Genomic DNA, 25,848 nt, shown 5'->3' on the forward strand with positions numbered 1-25,848 from the left:
CAGAAAAGTTTGTGTCTTTGTCAGAATTTGCTCTTTCCTTTCCCTAGATATTTGAATGGGCCATGGTTTCACTTCCCACATATTTCTACCCCAAGATGTTAGTTCTCAGATTTCTTCCTTGACTCTTCTATTTTATTCTTTTTAATTGGAGTACGGTTGCTTTTGGGCTTCCCAGGTGGTGCAGTGGGAAAGAATCTGCCTGCCAGTGCAGGAGACGCAGGTTCCCTGTGTTGGGAAGATCCCCTGCAGTAGAAAGTGGCAAGCACTCCAGTATTCTTGCCTGGAAAACTCCATGAGCAGAGGAATCTGGTGGGCTACAGTCCATGGGGTTGCAAAGAGCTGTACACGGCTGAGCACACGTGCGCCGAGTGGTTGCTTTACACTGTTGTGTTAGGTTCTGCCGCGCAACAGAGTGATCAGCTATATGTATACGTACATCCTCCACCGACTCTCATTTAGTCTGTTGCTTGTCCTATCTACTGCATGAGAGCTACATTAAGAAAAAGAGTTTGCTTTATTCACTGATGCTTCCCCGAGTCCAAAACTGAGGCTAACCCTCAATAAGTGTTTGTTAAGTAAATAAAAAAGGAAATAAATTGAGAAAATCTGGAAACATCCTAAATGTTCTATTACAAGGGAACAGTTAAATATAGTACCATTTAGTACTATATGCCCATGAAAAAGGATGAGGTTAAATTTTATATGCTGAAAGAAAAGGCTTTCAGGATATTTTGGTGAACTAACAAAACAAGTTACAGGATATAGGACACATCTTGAAACAATTAATGTAACACATGCTGTAAAAGAAGGTATTTGTCATATGTGTGCTTATACGTGCATGAGAAAAAGATGGGAAGATGTACATTAATAGCCTGATCTCTAGGGAATGGGACTGTGGAGGAGAGTTTTATATATTTTTACTTTACATATTTCTCTTTTGAAGTTTTGTAATCATACTTTTAAGATAATACCTTTTGAAGACTTCCCTAGTGGTTCAGTGGTTGGGACTCCACACTTCCAATGCAGGGTTTGATTTCTGATCAGGGAACTAGGATCCCACATGCCATGTGGTGCAGTCAAATAAATAAATAATGACTAAAATAATAACAATACATTTTAAGCTTCCACTCATAAAGTTCTTAATTTTAAGGCAAACAATAGAAACAAAAATCATGAACAAATATTAAAGGACTGATGCTGAAGCTGAAGCTGCAATACTTTGGCCACCTGATGCAAAGAACTGACTCATTGGAAAAGACCCTGATGCTGGGAAAGATTGAAGGCAGGAGGAGAAGGGGACAACAAAGCATAAGATGGTAAGATGGCATCACTGACTCAAAAGACATGAGTTTGAGCAAGCTCCGGGGGTTGGTGGTGGACAGGGAAGCCTGGTGTGCTGCAGTCTGTGGGGTTGCAAAGAGTCGGATACAGCTGAGCGACTGAATTGAACTGAAGTGAATAAGGAAAAAAGTCTCAAAACGATAGTACTCTGTGCAGTGCCTCACATACAAAGGACTCAGTAAGTTTCAGTGTGTAAACCTCCTAACAGTCAAAGAAACTGGAGTTGGGAGAATCCCTAATCCCTCTCTGCATCTGTAAGCTCTGTCTGCTTGATAATACCCAGGTCCTTGCTTCCTGAAAGATGCTTAAAGTCTCAGAGCTTAAAGATAAAAACTCTTAATTTTATAACTACAAGAGGTTATTTTTAAAAAGCATAGCAACATATTTATCATTTGTTTTTAAAATATTGTTTTTATTAATGATTTGCATTTAATCATTTACTTTCACTTAGGATAAAGCAGGCAGAGAAGACAATGGCACCCCACTCCAGTACTCTTGCCTGGAAAATCCCATGGATGGAGAAGCCTGGTAGACTGCATTCCATGGGGTCGCTAAGAGTCGGACATGACTGAGCGACTTCACTTTTACTTTTCACTTTCATGCATTGGAAATGGCAACCCACTCCAGTATTCTTGCCTGGAGAATCCCAGGGACGAGGGAGCCTGGTGGGCTGCCATATGGGATTGCACAGAGTCGGACACGACTGAAGCGACTTAGCAGCAGCAGCAGCAGGATAAAACAGGAGGATAGTCTAAGCCAAAGTAGTATATAGCATTAGTGAAAAACAGAGAAAACTAGATTATCCTTGATGTACTTGGAGTCAGATTTTTTTTCTATTTTATATATATGTAAAAAAACAACAACTCTATTTTCCCTTCCATCTCTCAGATCCACAGTACAGTATTAAGTAGCTGGCCTAGCATCCATGCATTAGCTTTCATTTTTTAAGCTCAAAGCTGTCCAAGCATCTCTGGTACCAATAATATGTGCTGCACTCAATATGCCAGCAAATTTGGAAAACTCAGCAGTGGCCACAGGACTGGAAAAGGTCAGTTTTCATTCCAAGCCCAAAGAAAGGCAATGCCAAAGAATGCTCAGACTACCGCACAATTGCACTCATCTCACATGCTAGTAAGGTAATGCTCAAAATTCTCCAAGCCAGGCTTCAACAATATGTGAACCGTGAACTTCCTGATGTTCAAACTAGTTTTAGAAAAGGCAGAGGAACCAGAGATCAAATTGCCAACATCTGCTGGATCATGGAAAAAGCAAGAGAGTTCCAGAAACACATCTATTTCTGCTTTCTTGACTATGCCAAAGCCTTTGACTGTGTGGATCAAAATAAACTGTGGAAAATTCTTCAAGAGATGGGAATACCAGACCACCTGACCTGCCTCTTGAGAAATCTGTATGCAGGTCAGGAAGCAACAGTTAGAACTGGACATGGAACAACAGACTGGTTCCAAATAGGAAAAGGAGTACGTCAAGGCTGTATATTGTCACCCTGCTAATTTAACTTCTATGCAGAGTACATCATGAGAAACGCTGGACTGGAGGAAACACAAGCTGGAATCAAGACTGCCAGGAGAAAGATCAATAACCTCAGATATGCAGATGACACCACCCTTATGGCAGAAAGTGAAGAGGAGCTAAAAGCCTCTTGATGAAAGTGAAAGAGGAGAGTGAAAAAGCTGGCTTAAAGCTCAACATTCAGAAAACGAAGATCATGGCATCCGGTCCCATCACTTCATGGGAAATAGATGGGGAAACAGTGGAAACAGTGTCAGACTTTATTTTTTTGGGCTCCAAAATCACTGCAGATGGTGACTGCAGCCATGAAATTAAAAGACGCTTACTCCTTGGAAGAAAAGTTATGACCAACCTAGGTAGCATATTCAAAATCAGAGACATTACTTTGCTGACTAAGATCCATCTAGTCAAGGCTATGGTTTTTCCTGTGGTCATGTATGGATGTGAGAGTTGGTCTGTGAAGAAGGCTGAGCGCCAAAGAATTGATGCTTTTGAACTGTGGTGTGGGAGAAGACTCTTGAGGGTCCCTTGGACTGCAAGGAGATCCAACCAGTCCATTCTGAAGGAGATCAACCCGGGGATTTCTTTGGAAGGAATGATGCTAAAGCTGAAACTCCAGTACTTTGGCCACTTCATGCGAAGAGTTGACTCATTGGAAAAGACTGTGATCCTGGGAGGGATTGGGGGCAGGAGGAGAAGGGGACGACAGAGGATGAGATGGCTGGATGGCATCACTGACTTGATGGACGTGAGTCTGGGTGAACTCCAGGAGTTGGTGATGGACAGGGAGGCCTGGTGTGCTGCAATTCATGGGGTCGCAAAGAGTCGGACACGACTGAGCGACTGAACCGAACTGAACCGAACTGAACCAATAATATGTGAAAACATAAACTACAAAGAAAGAGGTTACCATGGGGTTAAAATTTCAGATACCCTGAGATTCAAGAGAGACTTATCTTTTGTAATGTCACAGTATTTTCAGTGACTATGAAAAGGGCAGAAAGTGTGGAGGGCACACTCTTGGTGGATATAAAATCTATATTAGGAACAGAATAAGGTAAGAAAGCACTGTTACGGGCTGATGAAAAAGGGAGAAGCAAGAGAAAGCTTCCAAATGTTGACTTGCATAGGTGTAATCTGTCTCTTTTTTGGAGTACAGCCATCTGCTTAAACTTGGTCTCTGATTGCTAGCTCACACTGTGTACTTGCTGACATTCTGTGGCCAGGCTACAGATTTACTTCAAGAACAGTCTTAAAATGTCCCTGTGTAAATAAGTTCTTTTTGTATTTACTCTCAGGGAGGTAGCTTTGTCCACCTTTAAACGAAAAGAAAAGAAAGGAAACCTCTTAAAGAGAAATGACCTCTTAAGTATGTTTACGTAAGCATACGAGTTTTTGAGAGGCACAGAATGAAAAGTGGATCTATTAAAACTGCATGCATAATCTTAAGAAATAGAAAGACAGGTGATTAGTCTTGTTCATTTGACCACTGCTAATGCCAAACCAATGTTTTTTAATATTAACAGCACTGAAAACTGTGAAATAGAGCTTTGAAGCATTGACTCTAAATTTAGTTCCACATCATTAAGGTGCATACATCTCAGCCTGGAGCTCATGTATTCATTTCATTTTGATTTTGTGGCCAATCACTGCTTCAAATTGAATATCCTGTACACGATTTATGGCTGCCAAGGCACGTTCAGGGAGAAATCTGTATGAAAGAAAAGATGAACGTTTTTCAGTTTAAAATCTTGGACATCAGAGTTCATTTTTGTTGTCAGTTAAAATAACCTGAGATTTGTCTGGTTTGCACTTAATTTTTTTTCTGTTCTTCCTTTCTTTCTTTATGTCTACCTTGCTCTTTGTGTGTGTGTGTGTCTTTTAATACTCACAGTTCAAATATCACGCAAATATAAAGAAAGCACTGATATATACCATTCTTCTCACCTTCTTATATTAATAAAATCTGGCTTAAAATCTTATGTGAGTAAAGACCGAAATATGAAGGTCTGGACTTATGTTTTGTAAATGTCAATGAATCCTGATGCTAAGAGTTCACAGAGGAACAGCACCAGAATCCATTTAATCAATTGCTCCACTTCTTGAGTTTTTACTGCATATCTATAATATGGTACTTTAAAAGCAGCAACTGCCTTTGAGGAACTTCTTGTTTAAGAGGTTAAGCAACCGGCGTAGATGACTTCACTGGGAATTCTATAAATTGTTTAGGAAAGAAATAATACCATTTCACACAAGCTATTCCTGAAAGGAGAAGAGGAGAGACTACTTTACGAATCAGTTTATGAGGTAAGTATTAGGCTGACCCAAAAGTCAAAGACATTACAGAGCAGGGTTAGTTTAATCTTTAGAATGACTCAGTGTAATTCATTATGTTAGCAAACTAAAATGCAAAGACCAACAATCCTCTTAATATATTCAGTAAAACTTTTGACAAAATTCACATCTACTCTTGATGAAGACTCTCATCAAAATAATAATAGAAGGGAACTTCTTCAACTTGATAAAGAGCAAATGAAAAAAATCTGCAGCTGATATCATTCTGAATTGTGAAAGTGTGACTACTTTCCTCCTAAGATCAGAGGCAACACTTGGACGTGTGCTTTCATCAGTCCTCTCTGACATTGCAACAGGAGGTTCTAGCCAGTGTGATAAGGCAAGAAATAAAAACATAAAGATTGGAAAAAAGAAGAAGCCAAAGTGTGTCTTGATTTACAGACAATATGATCATCTATGTAAAAATATCTGTTAGAATCTACAAAAAAGCTACTAACAGTGAGTACAGCAAGGTTGCTAAATACAGATCAAAATGCAAAAATCAAACACATGCAAGTAACAAATAATGGAAAATAGAGATCTTTTAAAATGTCATTTGCAATAGCATCAAAGATTTGAAATATTTTGGGGTAAATCTGACAAAAAGTACGTAAGACTAGTACACTGAAAGCTACATGATGCTGTTATTTCAATATGTACACATATTGAAAAAGATGAAAAAATAAAAAGAAGAGGTATATTGTGTTCTGTGTACTCTTCGGTTTGAAGACTCAATAATGTTAATAATATTCGTTCATTCTCCCCCGATTGGTGTATAGATTCAATGCAGTCTTAATCAAAACCCCAGCAGGCTTCTTTATTTTTAGCTAGCTCACCATATTACATTCTCTTTTTACTGTCTTTCCTTGTCTCTGGCAAAGACTGGGCAGAGACGGTGGATGTAGTACAGAAAATGATTCATCCTCTTTTTATAGACTGGGTAAGGTAATAACAGAGGCAACTTAACTGTTTCCCCTTGGCATGGAGAGTTTCCATGGCAACTTTCACAACTGAAAGGCTCTTCATCATGATAGCTCTATCAGTGTTTTAGCATTTTCGGTGTTTTGTGCTGTACTTACCTCTCTATTGCGAAGGAGATATTGATATATGATGGAACGAAAATCATTTTCTTATTGGTAAGTATTCCATCTATCAAGCTTCTTACAACTTCTTCTGTCTCCAACACAGGCCATATTCTGTGATTTAAAATATAAAGTTGGATTCTTTTTATTTATTTATTTATTTTTAATTAATGAAGGCAGGAAAACGGTCTTTTCATCAGTTAGGATTTAAAAGTTTCTAGAATTCACTGCTCAAATGCCACCTGCCTCCCCTCCCCCATGCCATGTTGATGTTTCGTTATCACAGTCTTCTACTTCCACATCCCACTCTGTGTTTCATGGCTCACTCAGTCAAAACATCAAAGCGGTGGAGAGGAATTAGATAGAAGGGCAGGAGAGGAGGCAAGGAAGCCTAATGGGTAGAACTGACCAGGACAGAAAGAAGACATCTGACGTCTTTCTTCAGGGCTCATTAGCTACAGGAAAAGAAATCTAGAACTAAGTACACTTGCTTTCTCGTGGAGGTGTCCCACAAAGCTGGACTGTTTTGTACTGTACCGACTTGCCTGTACTACAGTTTAATGAGAGTTCAATCCCATGGATGCAGGAGCCTGGTAGGCTGCAGTCCATGGCATTGAGAAGAGTCGAGCACAACTGAGCAACTTCCCTTTCACTTTTCACTTTCATGCATTGAAGGAAATGGCAACCCACTCCAGTGTTCTTGCCTGGAAAATCCCAGGGATGGGGGAGCCTGGTGGGCTGCCATCTATGGGGTTGCACAGAGTCAGACATGACTGAAGCGACTTAGCAGCAGCAGCAAGGTGTGTGTGTTATGTTACAGCTGGAGGGGTGTGACCTTGCTTGTACTCAAGACCGTACACATGAGTTCTTGAGAAGTATTCATAACCACAAGCCCAGTGTAGAATGCCCATTAGTACAAGATGATAGCAGGAAATTAAAGTGTAAATGGATTGAAAGTATTGCACCAAAATTAAGATGTCTGAGTGGCTTAGTAATAAAAAGGTTGTACAGAAGAATTAAGTAGGTAGTGACAGTTATAACTTCCTTCCTTGAGATCTCATGTGATTGATTGCAGATGATGGTGTGATCGAGGTCTCCATGGCATTGAGCGGCAAGCCAGCCAAGAATAATACAAATCAATATTTTTCTAAATTATGGGGTGCTGCCTCTTTCCTCCCTGATTTCTCCTACCTGATTCTATCAACGGCATCTCTAAGCCAAATCTGCCATTAGTATATGGACATGTCAGCCTTTGCCAAGGAAATTCAGAATCAGGGAGTCTGGGTGGGACCAGTCCCAGATTTTCAGCATTGCCTGGGTCAGCCCTTAGGGTCACCCTAGGAACCCACACACCTGAGGTCACATTATTTTTGTTTGTTTGTTGGCTTGACCATGCAGCATTCAGGGTCTTCATTCCCCCAGCAGGGACTGAACCCCTGCTCCCTGCATTGGGAGCTTGGAGTCATAACCGCTCAACCACCAGGGAAGTCCCCGAGGTTGCATTAGCCTCAGTCTTCTCAGCTATTTTGCCTTCTCCACCAGAAGACCCAGTCCTCTGGGCACACACTAAGCCTGAATGCTTACCAAGAGGGTTTTTATTGGGCCCAATTTCCTATTTAAGAAAAATGAGCCCAGAGTCCCAGTTGTATCATGGTATTTACTAATATACAGTGCTGCATACTTGTTAAGTGTCTGTGTTCTAACTCAGTTAATGATTCAACTGCCAGGGACTGGCTACAGCTCCAGAGATGACACAGCAGGTTTAGGGGTTCAGTGTCAGTAGCTTCAAATCTGGCATGTGGCGTGTGCATGCTCAGGCGTGTCCGACTGTAATGAGGCTGAGCTTAAAAGGGAGTGTTAACTCCGTTGTGAGTGTGCACGCTAAGGCACTTCAGTTGTGTTCAACTCTTTGTAACCCTATGGACTCTAGCCCAGCAGGCTCCTCTGTCCATGGGATTCTCCAGGCAAGAATACTGGAGTGGGTTGCCATTTTCTCCTCCAGGGGATCTTCCTGACTCAGGGAATGAACCTGTGTCTCCTCCGTTGACAGGTGGGTTCTTCAGCATCTAAGCCACCTGGGAAGCCCTGTTAACTCTTTTGAATGACTATATTTAGGACTAATTCCCTTCTTGTAATAAACTGACTTCACATTAGCAAGCTTAGTATATTTTGTTAACTTGTAGCAGAATGTATACTGGAATTGAGGCAAATTTGTGAAGCAGGTGTATTAATTTTAGGGTCCTTATCCTCACCTTTCTGCCTTTTTCCCTCTTATTTCAGGGCCAATTTCTCCTCTCTTATGATCTGATCCTCCCTTACCAGAGACAAAGTATATATTTGCAGAAATTCACCTTGATCATTTTGAGGGTTTTCCTAATGGCTCAGACAGTGAAGAATCCGCCTGCAATGCAGAACACATGAGTTCAATCCCCGGGTCATGATCCCCTGGAGAAGGAAATGGCTACCCACTCCAGCATTCTTACCTGGAGAATTCCATGGACAGAAGAGCGTGGTGGGCTACAGTCCAAGGGGTCACAAAGAGTCAGACATGACTGAGCAAATAACACTATTATTTTCAAGGGATTAGAGATTCAGTGTATTGCTGTTCTAAAAATGTTTGCATTGTAAAGAAAGACAGGGTGGTAACCGTGACCAAATGCCTGTGGTTATATTTACTATGTCAATGTTTTCCAAACCTGTCTCCAGACTTACTTGATATGGTTGTAAACGAAGCAAAACAAAACAAAATGCCTTGTTCTTAGAACTCGTTCCAGTTTACTGAGTCGGAATTTCTAAGGGAGAGGCTAAGAACATTTACTTTTTATGTAAGCACAGATGATGATTCTTAGGATCAGGCAAGTTGGGACAATACTGGAGGACTTTTTGCCAGCACTGTGGTCGGTGTTGCAAGGAAGATGGTAGAAATGAGGCAGATTCCTGTGCCTTTCCATACTCCATTTGAGGAAGATGAACCACGAAGGGGAGAAGGGGATGTTAGGTATCATTCATTTTGGGGATGTGGTTCCAAGAGAAGGCACCTCTCCATCCTGCCCATCCCCATTCTCACTCGCTCTTAGCACCTGCATGTGTGTTGACTCTTTCACGTGGACATGAATAAACACCCGTTGCTGGACATGTGGACACGAGGAAGGAAAGGGTAGGACGAATTGAGAAAGTAGCATCAAAATATGTACTCTGTCATGTGTAAAGCAGATGACTAGTGGGAAGTTACAATATAACACAGGGAGCCCTGCCCAGCATTTTGTGATGACCTGGGGCGGGGAACGGGGAGTGTGGGTGCGATGGCAGGGAGAGAGGCTCACGAAGGAGGGGGTGTGTATACATATCATGGGCACTCAGTTACTTCAGTGGTGTCTGACTCTTCGTGACCCCATGGCTCATTGCCCGTGAGATTTTCCAGGCAAGAATACTGGAGCAGGATGCCAATTCCTCCTCCAGGGGACCTTCCCAACTCAGGGGCTGAAGCCACGCCTCCTGCATCTCCTGTACTGCAGGTGCATTCTTTACTGCTGAGCCACCGGGGAAGCCTATATACATATTTGGGCTGACTGATTTGGGTTGTTGTATGGCAGAAACCAGCACAATATTGTAAAGCAATTATTCTCCAATTTAAAAAAGTAAAAAGTGATAATGTTGAATGTTGAAAGAAAAGATACCCATTGCCTGGATTCAATGGCAGCTGATCTCTCCTGCTAGTCCCTAAAGCATTTCCCCTTCGTTCATCTAATTTCAAAGTGAAGACATAAAGGCAGTACAGTAACATTAATAAGAAAAAAATGACAAAAAAAAGAAAAAAATGCTTTTCCTTTTCCGTTTTTTTGCCCCTATTTTCTCAGTTGACCCACCTACAAATTTCTCATGTAATTTTCATAGGAATTTCTTATGTAATTTTCATAGGAATTACTCATGTAATTATCATAGGAATTTCTCACGTAATTTTCATAGGAATTTCTCATGTAATTTTATATGAATTTCTCATGTAGTTTTCATAGTAATCGCTCATGTAATTTTCTTACTAATTTCTCATGTAATTTTCATCCTAATTTCTCATGCTATATTTCTATCCTAACTTGATCTTGGCCTCACCTTGTACTTGGGTTTTTGGTGAATCCAGTATTCACAAAAACTGGGCAGAGACATGAAGTTTTGATACCAGTTTTTCCCAAGGCTTCAAGTTCTGATGTCAGGGCTCGGTGGAAACCAACAGCAGCAAATTTGCTGGAACTGTAAGAGAATTATCTGTCCTTGTTAGCTAAGGAAAAGTGAAATACATTCTTCAACTCTGTGTGAAAAGAAAATGTTGATTTTGCTTGAGAACTAATAAAAGCCAAACCCCCAAATCTTCCACTTGGTCATCTATTTTCATATCTGGTTTCACTGAATTGTGACTGTAGCAGTAATAACAATAGAACAAATTCTAATAAAACTTTAACTTCATTACTGATCACTTTTCCACCCTACATGTAGTTTTCCATGCAATCTTTAAACTTTTTTCTAATCAGTTTTTACTACTATTTTTATTTTGAAAAATATGAATCAAGAAGAACATGTTTAGAAAAATTACGTAACTAATATCTGTATTAACAAGCTTCTGTGAGACTCTATGCATCTCTACTTCCTCAGGGATTTCTCTCCTGAAATGTAGAGTTCACTTTGGCTTCTTAATTTCATTGTGAACATCTGGAGTAAAAAGACTTGCTGTGTTAGTGTGTGCGACCTTCAACATATCACCTTGTCTTTTTCCTTTGAGTTTCTGATCTTTAAAATGCTGGTAATAAAATACATGACTGTCTTGAGGATTAAATTGCATAATAACTCTATTACTTAAAAGTAATATGCATAATAACTTTATTACCTATAAGGAGCTATGTAATGTTAATTGTATTTTTGACCCAGATTGCAATAAGTACAATAAAGTTAAAGGTTGACTGCTTTCTTAAAGAAATAGAAAAAAGGAAAACTATTAGTACATTGGGTTTCCACATTTCTAAACATTAAAACAATATTGCATGTTTAATCTGTAAAATTCTGATTTGTGTTTTACGATGGTAGAGGCTGCTTGAAACAAACATTTGAATGTGCATGGACACCTTAACCTACAGTGAAACTTAACTACAGCTGTGACTACTTTCAGTGTCAGAAATAATTTGATTCGTGACTAAATTCAACCTTGAACATGGATGTGCAGGTAAACAATAAACCAGCTATCTACCTATTCATCCCCAGCCACTGATAAACATGTTAGCAAGTTAAATTTTTCTATGAGGTTGATATAAGGCTGGAATAAGAAAATGAGATGCCATTGAAGGAGGTACAAAGAAAAGATTCTTTGCAAATAGTGAATCCTGATGAAAGTGAAAGAGGAGAGTGAAAAAGTTGGCTTAAAGCTCAACATTCAGAAAACGAAGATCATGGCATCTGGTCCCATCACTTCATGGGAAATAGATGGGGAAACAATGGAAACAGTGTCAGACTTTATTTTTGGGGGCTCCAAAATCACTGCAAATGGTGGTTGCAGCCATGAAATTAAAAGACGCTTACTCGTTGGAAGGAAAGTTATGACCAACCTAGATAGCATATTCAAAAGCAGAGACATTACTTTGCCGACTAAGGTGCATCTAGTCAAGACTATGTTTCCTGTGGTCATGTATGGATGTGAGAGTTGGACTGTGAAGAAAGCTGAGTGCCGAAGAATTGATGCTTTTGGAGTGTGGTGTTGGAGAAGACTCTTGAGAGTCCCTTGGACTGCAAGGAGATCCAACCAGTCTATCCTAAAGGACATCAGTCCTGGGTGTTCATTGGAAGGACTGATGCTAAAGCTGAAACTCCAATACTTTGGCCACCTCAAGCAAAGAGTTGACCCATTGGAAAAGACTCTGATGCTGGGAGGGATTGGGGGCAGGAGAAGAAGGGGGCAACAGAGGATGAGATGGCTGGATTGCATCACTGACTCGATGGACATGAGTTTGGGTGAACTCCGGGAGATGGTGATGAACAGGGAGGCCTGGCGTGCTGCGATTCATGGGGTCGCAAAGAGTTGGAAACGACTGAGCGACTGAACTGAACTGAACTGAACTGAAGGCCTTCTTACCTTCTTCTTTTTATATCCTAGTTGTCTGTTGTTTTGTTGCTGTTTAGTCGCTAAGCTGTGTCTTTTGTGACCCCATGGACTGTATGTAGTCTGCCAGGCCCCTGTGTCCATGGGATTTTCCAGACTAGAATACTGGAGTGGGTTGCCATTTTCTTCTCCAGGGGATCTTCCCAACCTAGGATCAAACCCTCGTCTCCTACATTGGCAGGTAGATCTTTACCACTGAGCCACCAGGGAAGCCCCTGTCCTTGATAGAGCATGGAGTATGCTATCTGCATCTTTTAAGATGGTAGAGGCTTTCTCTCAATCTTTCTCTCTCTTTTTCTGCCTCTCTCTGTCTCTTACACACACACACACAGTCTCTCATGACACAAGCACACTGGAAAATGTTTTGATCCGGTGGCCACTCTGTTTAGCTTTTCTTGGGCACAAGGACCATTGCACAGACTTATGTTCATTTGGACTTATCTGTATGTTTTGCTTCTTAGCCTGTGAGTTCCTCATTTCTTTTATGAACATCTACTCATTCCAGGATACAATGGAAACATCCTTGGTTACACTCTTTTCTTTCATTGCTGTGCAGAGGAGTTTTCAGAAATTTAGAAATATTTTAAATGATGATGAGTTTCCTTATTTTAGGAGAAGTCATTTTTAGGAGTTTACTCCAAATTACTATATATATTCTATAAATCCAAATTAACTGTATGAGATTTCTTTAGTTTTTATTTTTTGCAAGACATTTGATTTTTTGTTGTAAGAAGATTCAAAAATGAATAAAACATAATTGTAGCTCTCTGAAAAGAATTTAAAAATGAAATAAATTACCTGTTAGGAAGATTGGAATCTGAGGCCTAATAAACCCTTAAAGGGGCTTCTCTGGTAGCATTAGTGGTAAAGAACCTGCTTTTCAATGCAGGAGATGAAAGAGCTATGGGTTCAGTCCTTGGGTTGGGAAGATCCCCTGGAGAAGGGCATAGCAACCCACTTCAATATTCTTGCCTGGGGAATACCATGGATAGAGGAGTCTGGTGGGCTACAGTCCATGGGGTCTCAAAGAGTTGGACAGGACTGAAGCGACTTAGCATGGATGCATGTAAATACTTACAAGTGTAAAAATAAATAACACTGCTAGAAAGTAATACTTACCAATATGGAATAAGATAAGGAATCACTCCGTGGCCGCACACTGAAGCCACCGTGACAATGTGGCCATGGTTTCTCCTTATCATTGATGGAAGAAGTGCTTTTGTGATCTTCAGAATCATTGCAGAGAGAAAAGTAACAATGACACAAGTGTTAGATTTCCCAACCAGGTAGTTTTATTTTTTTAATTAAGTAATTTTAATTGGAGGATAACTACCTTACAAAACTGAAGGTTTTTTTGCCATACATCGACATGAATCAGCCACAGGTGCACGTGTCCCTCATCCTGAGCCTCCCTCCCACCTCCCTCCCTATCCTATCCCTCTGGGTTGTCCCACAGCGCCAGTTTTGAGTGGCCCTGATTCATGAATCGAACTTACACTGGTCATCTGTTTTCCATATGGTAATATACACATTTCAGTGCTATTCTCTCAAATGATCCCACCCTCACCTTCTCCCACTTCATATATGTAAGAAGTATTACATGTTTTTAAACTTGTAAGAGGTTGCCAAGCCCTTCTGCAGGGGATCTTCCCAGCCCAAGGATTGAATCCACAGCTCTTTCATCTGTTCTTTGCATCTGTGTCTCTTTTGCTGCCTTGCATATAGGGTTGTTGTTACCGTGGTGGTTTTATTTTTTAAGACAAAATGTCTTTGAGACAACTTTTACAATGAAATAAAATGTGTGCCAAAATTCCATGATTACTTCTCTATCAGTGACAGAAATGAAAAATGATTGGAATGATCGGTTTAAGCTGACATTGAGTGCTGTGTACCGTGTACCACATGCCAAAAACTCATCTTAATATCCCTTTCCCTGGTGGCTCAGAGGTTAAAGTGTTTGCCTGCAATGTGGGAGACCTGGGTTTGATCCCTGGGTTGGGAAGATTCCCTGGAGAAGGAAATGGCAACCCACTCCAGTACTCTTGCCTGGAGAACCCCATGGACTGAGGAACTTGGTGGGCTACAGTCCATAGGGTCACAAAGAGTCGGACACGACTGAGTGACTTCACTTCACTTTCCCTTCAGAGGGAATCTATAAAATCTCTTTTATGGATCCAACAATGTTATTAAGGAAAAACTCAAGAGTTTTCAGAACTGAAAAAATTCCAGATGGTAATCTTATATCTTGTGATTTCTTTGGTTTGGGACTTTAGCTTTCTAACAAGAAGAGTTAAAACCCTGTGTAGCTATATCAGTTTCAGTAGAAAAAGTTGAGTCCTAAACTGATGGTCATTAGGCAACATAATTAGGTTTAGTATCTCCTGTTTGTAATATTGTGCATCATATATTGATGCCATAGGAAACAAACGCCTTTCTTTTCCTCCCAAAAGCTTTCTGTTTTGTGAGAAATATCAATAATATTTTATGAGAATTTTATAAGTCCACCCTGTGGACCCTATGCAAATTCATAGAGCCAGAACTGCCAAACCACAGCACACCCAAATTCCTGACCCAAGAAACTGTAAGAGGAAAGCAAACATTTATTCTTGCACTTCATGTGAAGAGTTGACTCATTGGAAAAGACTGATGCTGGGAGGGATTGGGGGCAGGAGGAGAAGGGAATGACAGAGGCTGAGATGGCTGGATGGCATCACCGACTCGATGGACGTGAGTTTGAGTGAACTCCAGGAGTTGGTGACTGACAGGGAGGGCTGGCGTGCTGCGATTCATGGGGTCACAAAGAGTCGGACACGACTGAGCGACTGAACTGAACTGTACTGATAGAGAGTGAATGCATGGAGTCTCTTTGTAGTTCAGTGGAAACAATAATTCATTCTCATTAGCATATGTAAAGGATTTGGGAAAATGAGGAAACATAGCTCTTTTTTTCTTCTCTCTCCTGGAATCCAGCTCTGTCCTAGGTTCCACAATAACACTGAGGCACTGGAAGATTAATTCATATAAAAGTTCTCTACAAAGGCACATTTCCGTCTCTCACAAAACAAACCAATTTTAAGAGGTCTGTAGAGCCATATCTCTAAGCTCCAACCTGATGTAGCCCTTGTCCAGATTCCCATTTAAAATAGTCTCCAACTCCTATATAACCCAAGTAGGGAGCTCTTTATCCTTTCTATTCTACAATTCCATGACATAAGGTTGCAAGGGAATGTACATAATATGTATTTTCTGTAAAGCACCAAAAAGATACACACTGACAATCCTTAGAAAACAAAACAAACAAGTGTTAGTTGCTCAGTCATGTCCAGCTCTTTGCGATCCCATGGACTGCAGCTCACTAGGCTCTTCTGTCCATGGGATTCTCCAGACTAGAATACTGGAGTGGGCTGCCGTTTCCTTTTCCAGGGGATCTTCCCAACCCAGGGGTCAAACCTGGGTCTCCTGCATTGCAGGCAGATGCTTCACTGTTTAAGCTACCAGGGAAGGCCTATCCTTAGAAAAGCGCCACAAATATCTGGTTGGCCAAAAAGTTCATTCGGATTTGTCATCAGCTGGCAAAACCAGTACGAACATTTTGGCCTACCCAATATTCTTTTTGAGTGCCTAGTACGTGCCAGGCTTTGTGTAGGTACTGGTGGATGAGACAGACTAACTAGCCCACGTTCTGGTGAGTTGTGTTTCCTTGAACCCTGTGCCCTTCTGTCAGTTGTTATTCAGTTGCCAAGTTGTGTCTGACTCTTTGCGACCCCATGGACTGCAGCATGCCACGAATCCTTCTGTCAGAGACACCAATATTTTATGATTGTTGTTTTAAGGCAAAGAGATGCAGTTGTCCATCCAGAAGGGTGTGAACTCAATTATGAATTTCACGTACCTTAAGAGAAGTTGTCAGACACGCACAACCTAGGGATGTTTCTGACTCACACTCACCCAAAAATGTCCTAAGATGTTGACCTCAAAAGTTTTGGTGATCTCCTCATCCTTTGTACTAAGAAGGTCAGCTGGATATATTGCCCCAGCATTATTCACCACGATGGTTACATCACCAACTTCTTTCTTTACCTTTTGAAATAGAATGAACAGTCATTGGGTGCATTATAGAATAGAAATAGAAAGTTCATTGGATGTATTATAGAAACTCAAAGTTTTGGGACTAATATCATCCAGGGATCAGATTCATTATTCTATTTGATGAGATTGCTCAGAGTTTGAGGGGAAAAGAGCATTAGCCCAAAGTGTGGTTACAAAGGTAACACTGTCATAAAACTGGGATAACCTGGTTTTTTAACAGCTAAATTTCAGTACCCAGTACATCATAGTGTTTTTTTTGTAACTTACCAATAAAGTGAAATTAGTGTTCTGTTGATTAACTGATATATCAGTTCTAATCAAACATTTAAAAACTGCTAATTGAGTAATCGTAGTTTCACCACCTAGGTCATGTGTACACGCGACATGACCTTGGTTTGACATATCAGTTCTTACCAAATATTTTTAAAGTGCTAATTGGGTAATCTTGGCTTCTCCACCTACTAGCTACATGACCTTTGTCTGATTTCACCTCTTTGAATCTCAATTTGCTCATCAGTCAAATGAGGTTTATAGAGTTATTGTAGGGATTAGAGGGTGAAAATATCTATCAACATGCTTGGTCCATTGTATTTGATATTTACTCTTAAACATTGTTATTATAATTAATATACATTTTCTATAGAAGATTAGTTTGGCACCAACATAAAATCCCAAAGAGGAAATAATTAAAGGAAATAATAAAGGAACTTCTGTAAAGATGATAGGACTAAAAGGAAGACTAGAACATGATCCTTTCCCCTGGTGATAAATCTTTGTTCTTTCACTCTGTACTATTGCTTGAATTTCTGATCAGAATGAAATTGACTAATAATACAAAACAACAATAATAGGCAGAGTTGAGTGGCTCATATGGAAGAAAAAAGTGTATGTCCTTCCTTGTAAACACAGCTACCTCAGTTGGCAGAGGCTAAAAAAAAAAAAATCAAGTTTAAATTAGGCTGTCATAAAGAACCTTTTCATATTCCATGTAAAGGGACATAAAACCACAGGGAGAAATGTGTACGCTGAAGTCTCACCTGGTCTACGGAGCTGTAAATCTCTTCCCTGTTACTGCAGTCTACCACAAACACATGTGTAGTGGCCCCTAGTTTTCTGCATTCTGCTGCAGTTTCCTCAACACCATGCTGTAATTGGGAAAAAACAAATTCTGAAAGGTGAGTAGACAAGAGGGAGGTAGAAAATAGCTGAGATTCAATTTTTTCAAAGGTTAAAATTCAGAGGACTTCCCTGGTGGTCCCATGGTTAAGAATCTGCCTTCCAATGCAGGGGACGCAGGCTCAATCCCTGGTCGGGGAACTAAGATCCCACATGCTGTGGCGCAACAAAGCCCGTGTGTCACAAGTAGAGAAACCCCAACAAAACTAGAGAAAGCTTGCTGCAACAAAAGCCCGTGCAGCCAAAAAAAAAAAAAAAGAAAGAAAGAAAGAAAGAAAAACAAATTGAAACAGAATTTCCTCCTTGTTTGTGAGCAAATTTCATGAGACACTGCTTGACTAATTGCAGAGGTCACAACCTGGCTTTTCTGCCAAGGAAGGCTCATATTAGTCTCCTGTGTTTCCACCTTGTTTTGCTATATTTTCATAGCTTAAAGAACATGCTTGAAAGATACTGCTCTTTGTGGTGTCATGAAGGGAGATGTTTGAGTATGGAGAAGAAAAAAAAATCAACAGTATATTTACCATATATTTGTTGAGCACCAATTATGTAATAGACAATAAAGCATAAATTCTAAACTAGTGGTAATTTTAAACTAGATACCTCTGCCCATCAGACTTTTCTCGACAATTCTGCTTTAAACCTCTAGAAAGGAAGAAGGAAGAAGGATCCTTATTTGAGAAAACCTTTCATGGAGAGACTATGCTACTACTTCCAGAGCGGTAATATTATATTCTTCAGGTGTCCTGGAGTGAAAATGGGCAAAGGCCATGGATGGATTCTCGTCTATGTAACTGCTTTGCACGTAACTCCAGGACATAGAGACAGAGGAACTCATTTTCAGCCTAAATTCAAAGACCTCTTTCCTAAAATAAAGTCACCCTGATGCTTCTTAACTTGCATTTCTGGAAAATTAGCATTCTTTTCAAGTTCTGACATCTGTTGAAATTCATAAAGAAGATTATAAAGTATTTAAAATTATACTGTTTCCTTTCAGAATTTGTTAGCTCTTCTCTGTGATGAAGAGTCAAGATGTCTTGAAAGCCCTTTTGGCATGTTGGGATGTTAGTGGTGTGGTTGTTATTTGGGGCTGTCTCCGAGTCAGTGTTGGGTGGTTTTCCTTTTCCAGTAGGGATGACGAATAATACAAAACAATAATAACAGGCAGAGTTGAGTGGTTTGTATGGAAGGAAAAAGTATATATCCTTCATCCAAGGTCATTGTCCCTCACAGATTTCTGAGGAGTTTCAGAGGTATAAAGAAGGAGGTCAGGAGACTTTCACTATTTGGGTTTTAGCTGGGAGCTTGTTCATTGCAGATTGCAAGATGACACTCTTATCTCTAGAGTCAAGGTCAGTTGAGAGCTATTAGTAATCTAAGTTTTCATCAGATGCTGAGCTAGAAAACTGCAAGATGTAATGTCTTGTCTTCATAAGCAAAATGCTTGCTTCAACTCCAGTGTGTGGTGTGTACTCCACTTGTCACAGTTCAGATTTAATGTGAATAAACTGTTAATATGACTTGGTGTGTAAGGAAAAAGAAGCCAACATAACAGAAAGACAGTTGATAGTTAAAGGAGATCTGAGTTACACTTACAGCCTTAGAGTGAATCATGTAATACCTTAAATGTTCAACCATAAAAATGCAAGGGCTCAAAGAGACCCTGTGAGGCCAGGTGACCCATCCTTCAAGCAGAATCTTAAATAAGTCATTTTTACTTCTTATCATTGGGATTTAAAAAATACTTAATAAATGTCAGGTCTTTCTCCAAAAATATACATCTGGAGGGATCCAGAGTTCAAATTTCATCAAGCCTTTCTCATGAATTTATACTTATTTATTTATTTTTTTGACAAACACCTGAGAAAAGCAAGCAGTTATTTTCTCAATTTGTAAATTCTTGTCCTTTTCTTGAAAGTGTGTTGAAACTCTTCAAGGACCAAACTGATGCCAAATAGCTTTTATGTGAATCAGCTTATCTTAAGTGCTCATATCTGTTATATAAAAATATATCAATTTTTTGTGTGTAATGTAATATTATTTATTAAATAGAAAGAACCAGAGAACAAGTTTTCTAAATTCAAAAGACATTTCTGAAGGTCTTAAGAAAATAGGTGCCAGTTAGACATGTTGGCAAAGAACATTAACATTTGGCAACTAAAGTCTCACTGTGATTTTTAGAAACACTAACTCTCAAAAAAAAAAAAAAAAACTGGATAATTTTTTTCCTATCCTAAAATACTGCAAGCATTTTTTTCTGTGAATATTTTCATGGCCGAGTCAGAATTCAAAAGTTTAGGAGACCCTGGACTCTGGTGGCCCAGTAGTTAAGAGTCAGTACTTCAAATGCAAGACGCATGGGTTCAATTCCTGGTGGGGGAACTAGAATTCTGCATGCCATGTGGTGCAGCGAAAAAATTTTAAACATTAGAACAAAGCAAAAGTTTAGGGAAAATGACACAAGATTTTAGTTGTGAGTAGTTAATTTAATGTTTACAAATATCAGTACCAAAAAAAACAAAAATAAGCAAAGGCCCAAGAAAAAGTCTGACACTCTTCATGGAAGGGTATTAAATATGACTAACATTTCCTATAGCCAGGCATTGTTTTAAGCACTTAAATAGTAATTTGTTTAGTCTTTCTTTCTGTTAAGAGCCAGATGGTAAACATAATAGGGTTCTGTGCATGTGAGAGTTGGGCACCAAGAGGTTCTGTTACATGTTCTTTGTTTTTCATTTGATTTTTGCCTGGACAGCCCTTTAAAAAATACATCCCTAGCTCAACAGGCTGCTCTGGGAGCAAGTCTGGCCCACTGGCTGTAGTGTGTTAACCTCTGTTCTTAACACATCCTGTGGACTGTTATCCCCATTTCAGAGATAGGGAAATGAGTCTGGGAGAAATTAAGTGACAGTTCAATTTAAACAGTTTGGAAGTAGCCTGGCTCCTGAATCCGTTATCAAACCAGCATATCAGGACACAAAAATCACTGCTAAGGTCTCAGTGAAGTTTCCATCAAATCATCCTGATGCATGTGTAGAGTAAGGTTCTAAAAAATGTAGTTAACCCACTTTGAACAAGAAAAATACCAAGATAAGCAAATGCTAAGTCAAATCATTTTAAAAAACACCCGTCTCACTTATATGGGCCCTCCCTGGCGGGTAACTTTAAAAGATGGGCGAATGAATCCAGTACCTTATTAATATCCCACAGAACCAGTCTGCTCTTCCGTTGTGCAAATTCATAGGCGGTCTGCCTGCCTATTCCATGCCCGGCTCCTGTAATGAGAACAATCTCCCCAGCCACAGATTTTCTCCTCCTCGGAATGAAGACCTTCAGCAGTGATTCCAAGTAGGAATAAACAATGATGAGCAGAAGCAGAAGGAGATCCAAGATAATCTTCATGGCTCTGCTTTGCCCTTTTCTCCTCTGCCTCAGTTCCTGTCTAGTCTCAGCAAAGTGCTCTCCTCTTCAAAGAGCTTCAGGAATGAGCTGCATTCTTGGTGTTGATGGGGCTGGCCAAAGTAGTGAAGATTTGTAGGCAGGTTTTGGTCATGTGTTCTAATGGGTTAGATACCACTTGAGCTTTTGAAGCTGGGCCAGTTGTTAGTAAAAACTTGGCACAGGGATAAGGGAAATCTAGAGAAGGTATTCTCTGGACTTGCTTTCTGAGAAGCATTTCTGTACTATGTTTCATCACATCAACTGAAAAAAAAAAGATGCACAACCTGAAAGCTGAGTGCGTGTGTCTGTGTTAGTCGCTCAGGCACGTCTGACTCTTTGTGATCCCATGAACTGCAGCCCGCCAGTCTTCTTTGTCCTTGGAATTTTTCAGGCAAGAATACTGGAATGGGTCACCGTTCCCTTCTCCAGGGGATCTTCCCGACCAAGGGATCGAACCTGGGTCTCCCACATTGCAGGTGGATTCTTTATTGTCCATTGAGGACTATAGGCTGACATTATAGCCTGTCAGATAGTACTGTTCCAAAGATGTAAAGTGAAGTTGCTCAGTCGTGTCCGACTCTTTGTGACCCCATAGACTGTAGCCTGCTAGGTTCCTCTATCCATGAGATTCTCCAGGCAAGAATACTGGAGTGGGTTTCCATTTCCTTCTCCAGGGGATCTTCCCAACACAGGGATCAAACCTGGGTCTCCCGCCCTGAGGGCAGACTCTTTACTGTCTGAGCCACCAAGGGCTCCCCAAAGATGTAAGGAAGTGGTCCAGTGGCTAAGGCTCTGTTCCCAGTGCAGAGAGCCTGAGTTTGGTCCTTGCTTGGGGAACAAGATCCCACATGCCCACTTGACTTTTCCTTCCAGGATGTCTGGCCCTAGGTGGTGATCATGCCATCAGGGTTATCTGGGTCATTAAGATCTTTTTTGTACAGTTATTCTGTGTATTCTTGCCACCTCTTCTTAATACCTTCTGTTTCCATTAGACCCGTACCATTTCTGCCCTTAACTCTGCCTATTTTTACATGAAATGTTCCCTTGGTATCTCTATTTTTCTTGAAGAGATCTCTAGTCTTTTCCATTCTATTGTTTTCCTCCATTTCTTTCCATTGTTTACTTAAGAAAGCTTTGTCTTTCCTTGCTGTTCTTTGGAACTCTGCATTCAGATGGCTTTATCTCTCCTTTGCCTTTCGCTTTTTTTCTTTTCTCAGCTATTTGTAAGGCCTCCTCAGACAACTGTTTTGCCTTTTTGCATTTCTTCTTCTTGGGAATAGTTTTGATCCCTGCCTCCTGTACAATGTCATGAACCTCTGTCCATAGTTCTTTGAGCACTCTGTCTTTCATATCTAATCCCTTGAATCTATTTGTCATTTCCACTGTATAAAGGATTTGACTTCAGTCATACCTGAATGGCCTAGTACTTTTCCCTACTTTTTTCAATTTAAGTCTGAATTTTGCAATAAGGAGTTCATGATCTTAGCCACAGTCAGCTTCTGGTCTTTTTTTTGCTGACTATATAGTGCTGGGAGCCAGCGTGAGGAACTCCACCCGTAGCAAAGGTCATGAGGAAGGAGGCTCGGTGTTACACAAAGGCGGGACCGAGCCCCAGGAGACCCCCTGTTCCTGAGCATCTACCCCCAAAACCAGAGTTTGCCTACTTTAATGCTTTATGCTCTCACCTACACCTCTGACTTTACAGGGGGCTGTCCCCCACCACCACTTTCAGAGAAGGAGTTAACTTACAGCTCCAAGTCAATAAAAATTCCTGGGCGTGATAAAGAGTGTTAACAGGGAAAACCGCTACCATTCAGGTATGACCTCAATCAAATCCCTTATGATTATACAGTGGAAGTGAGAAATAGATTTAAGGGCCTAGATCTGATAGATAGAGTGCCTGATGAACTATGGAATGAGGTTCGTGACATTGTACAGGGGACAGGGATCAAGACCATCCCCATGGAAAAGAAATGCAAAAAAGCAAAAGGGCTGTCTGGGGAAGCCTTACAAATAGCTGTGAAAAGAAGAGAAGTGAAAAGCCAAGGAGAAAAGGAAAGATATAAGCATCTGAATGCAGAGTTCCAAAGAATAGTAAGAAGAGATAAGAAAGCCTTCTTTAGCGATCAATGCAAAGAAATAGAGGAAAACAACAGAATGGGAAAGACTAGAGACCTCTTCAAGAAAATTAGAGATACCAAGGGAACATTTCATGCAAAGATGGGCTCGATAAAGGACAGAAATGGTATGGACTTAACAGAAGCAGAAGATATTAAGAAGAGATGGCAAGAATACACAGAAGAACTGTACAAAAAGGATCTTCAAGACCCGGATAATCACGATGGTGTGATCACTCATCTAGAGCCAGACATCCTGGAATGTGAAGTCAAGTGGGCCTTAGGAAGCATCACTACGAACAAAGCTAGTGGAGGTGATGGAATTCCAGTAGAGCTATTTCAAATCCTGAAAGATAGTGCTGTGAAAGGGCTGCACTCAATATGCCAGCAAATTTGGAAACTCAGCAGTGGCCACAGGACTGGAAAAGGTCAGTTTTCATTCCAATCCCAAAGAAAGGCAATGCCAAAGAATGCTCAAACTACCGCACAATTGCACTCATCTCACATGCTAGTAAAGTAATGCTCAAAATTCTCCAAGCCAGGCTTCAGCAATATGTGAACCGTGAACTCCCTGATGTTCAAGCTGGTTTTAGAAAAGGCAGAGGAACCAGAGATCAAATTGCCAACATCTGCTGGATCATGGAAAAAGCAAGAGAGTTCCAGAAACACATCTATTTCTGCTTTATTGACTATGCCAAAGCCTTTGACTGTGTGGATCACAATAAACTGTGGAAAATTCTGAGAGACATGGGAATACCAGACCACTTAACCTGCCTCTTGAGAAATCTGTATGCAGGTCAGGAAGCAACAGTTAGAACTGGACATGGAACAACAGAGTGGTTCCAAATAGGAAAAGGAGTACGTCAAGGCTGTATATTGTCACCCTGCTTATTTAACTTCTATGCAGAGTACATCATGAGAAACGCTGGACTGGAAGAAACACAAGCTGGAATCAAGATTGCTGGGAGAAATATCAATAACCTCAGATATGCAGATGACACCAGCCTTCTGGCAGAAAGTGAAGAGGAACTAAAAAGCTTCTTGATGAAAGTGGAAGAGGAGAGTGAAAAAGTTGGCTTAAAGCTCAACACTCAGAAAATGAAGATCATGGCATCCGGTCCCATCAATTCATGGGAAATAGATGGGGAAACAGTGGAAACAATGTCAAACTTTATTTTTGGGAGCTCCAAAATCACTGCAGATGGTGATTGCGGCCTTGAAATTAAAAGACACTTACTCCTTGGAAGGAAAGTTATGACCAACCTAGATAGCATATTCAAAAGCAGACATTACTCTGCCGACTAAGGTCCGTCTAGTCAAGGCTATGGTTTTTCCTGTGGTCATGTATGGATGTGAGAGTTGGACTGTGAAGAAGCCTGAGAGCCAAAGAATTGATGCTTTTGAAGTGTGGTGTTGGGGAAGACTCTTGAGAGTCCCTTGGACTGCAAGGATATCCAACCAGTCCATTCTGAAGGAGATCAACCCTGGGATTTCTTTGGAAGGAATGATGCTAAAGCTGAAACTCCAGTACTTTGGCTACCTCATGCGAAGAGTTGACTCATTGGAGAAGACTTTGATGCTGGGAGGGATTGGGGGCAGGATGAGAAGGGAACGACAGAGGATGAGTTGGCTGGATGGCATCACTGACTGGATGAATGTGAGTCTGAGTGAACTCCGGGAGTTGGTGATGGACAGGGAGGCCTGACGTGCTGCAGTTCATGGGGTCTCAAAGAGTCAGACACGACTGAGTGACTGAACTGAACTGAACTGTCAAGAGTGTTTCAACTTACAAACTCCTCTGAAGCTTCTCTAGCCTGCCTGTGCCGGTTCATCCAGCCACATGTGATTGTTTACAGCCTCCCAGCTGTGATAGGCATGAGATGCTTTAAACTTTCTAAATACAGATTCTTTTGAGAAGTTAGAAATGATTAGTATAGTGGGTTGGTTAGAAATTATACTGGTGAAGGTTTTTCATTTATTGGGCCAATATTTGCTGCTAAGTCTCCATATTCCTTGCCCTTATACACACTAAGGAATATAACTAGCATATAAGAGAAATAATTATTAACCTTTGATATTAATCATGTTAAAGCTTAGGCTAAGTAAATTCCTTTCTTGATTATAATCCCCTGCACTCTCACCCTATAGGAACGCAACTTTATCTGGTACCTTCGGAGGATGGTGCCTAGTTTAAGAAAAAATCACCCCTGGAAAAAATAAGTTTTCTGGTTGACTGACCGTTATCAGAAAGGGCCATAAAATGTCAGCAGGCCTCATGGCCAGAAGATGACGTAAAACCTCTAAGACCTTTATATACTTCTATATGAAGCACCTGATTTTGACAAGGGTCACGTCTGCTGACCCCACGTGACTCTGTATTCATCCCTATGTATAACAAAAAGTATATAAGCAAACGTGAAAATAAATAAAACAGATCAGTTTCTGGAAAGACTGATTCCCCCATGTCGTTCTTTCTTTCCCCTTGTGGCTGAATTCCCATCTGGAGTGTGGATGCTCGCCAAGCCTGCTAATTTTGCCCTGGCTTCTAAGACCCACGCGAGAGGGAGCCCAAGGCGGGGCACCCTCCACTATTCAAGTG

General features: G+C 40.6%; 1 protein-coding gene across 1 annotated transcript; it reads right to left on the reverse strand.

Moving 5' to 3' along the window:
- Positions 1–1,732: 1,732 nt before the first annotated feature.
- LOC101122359 (17-beta-hydroxysteroid dehydrogenase 13) lies at positions 1,733–21,196 on the reverse strand. The gene is made up of 7 exons (XM_004009979.6): positions 20,884–21,196; positions 17,553–17,660; positions 16,375–16,506; positions 13,546–13,652; positions 10,395–10,532; positions 6,285–6,401; positions 1,733–4,582 (listed from the first exon to the last, which is right to left on the reverse strand). The coding sequence occupies exons 1-7, from the start codon at positions 21,091–21,093 to the stop codon at positions 4,492–4,494; spliced, it is 903 nt and encodes a 300-aa protein (XP_004010028.2). The 5' UTR covers positions 21,094–21,196; the 3' UTR covers positions 1,733–4,491.
- Positions 21,197–25,848: the final 4,652 nt, after the last annotated feature.

Source organism: Ovis aries, chromosome 6, assembly GCF_016772045.2.
Source record: "Ovis aries strain OAR_USU_Benz2616 breed Rambouillet chromosome 6, ARS-UI_Ramb_v3.0, whole genome shotgun sequence".
Classification (NCBI taxonomy): domain Eukaryota; kingdom Metazoa; phylum Chordata; class Mammalia; order Artiodactyla; family Bovidae; genus Ovis; species Ovis aries.

Bases quoted from the DNA above. Each gene is read 5' to 3' on its own strand.
- LOC101122359 (XM_004009979.6), bottom strand. From the start codon at position 21,093: ATGAAGATTATCTTGGATCTCCTTCTGCTTCTGCTCATCATTGTTTAT. The intron at 6,402-10,394 runs GTGAGGCCAAGA...TTTAAATCACAG, and splicing joins ACCAAAAACCCAAGTACAAG to AATATGGCCTGTGTTGGAGA. The intron at 4,583-6,284 runs GTAAGTACAGCA...TCTTTCATACAG, and splicing joins ATCTCCTTCGCAATAGAGAG to ATTTCTCCCTGAACGTGCCT.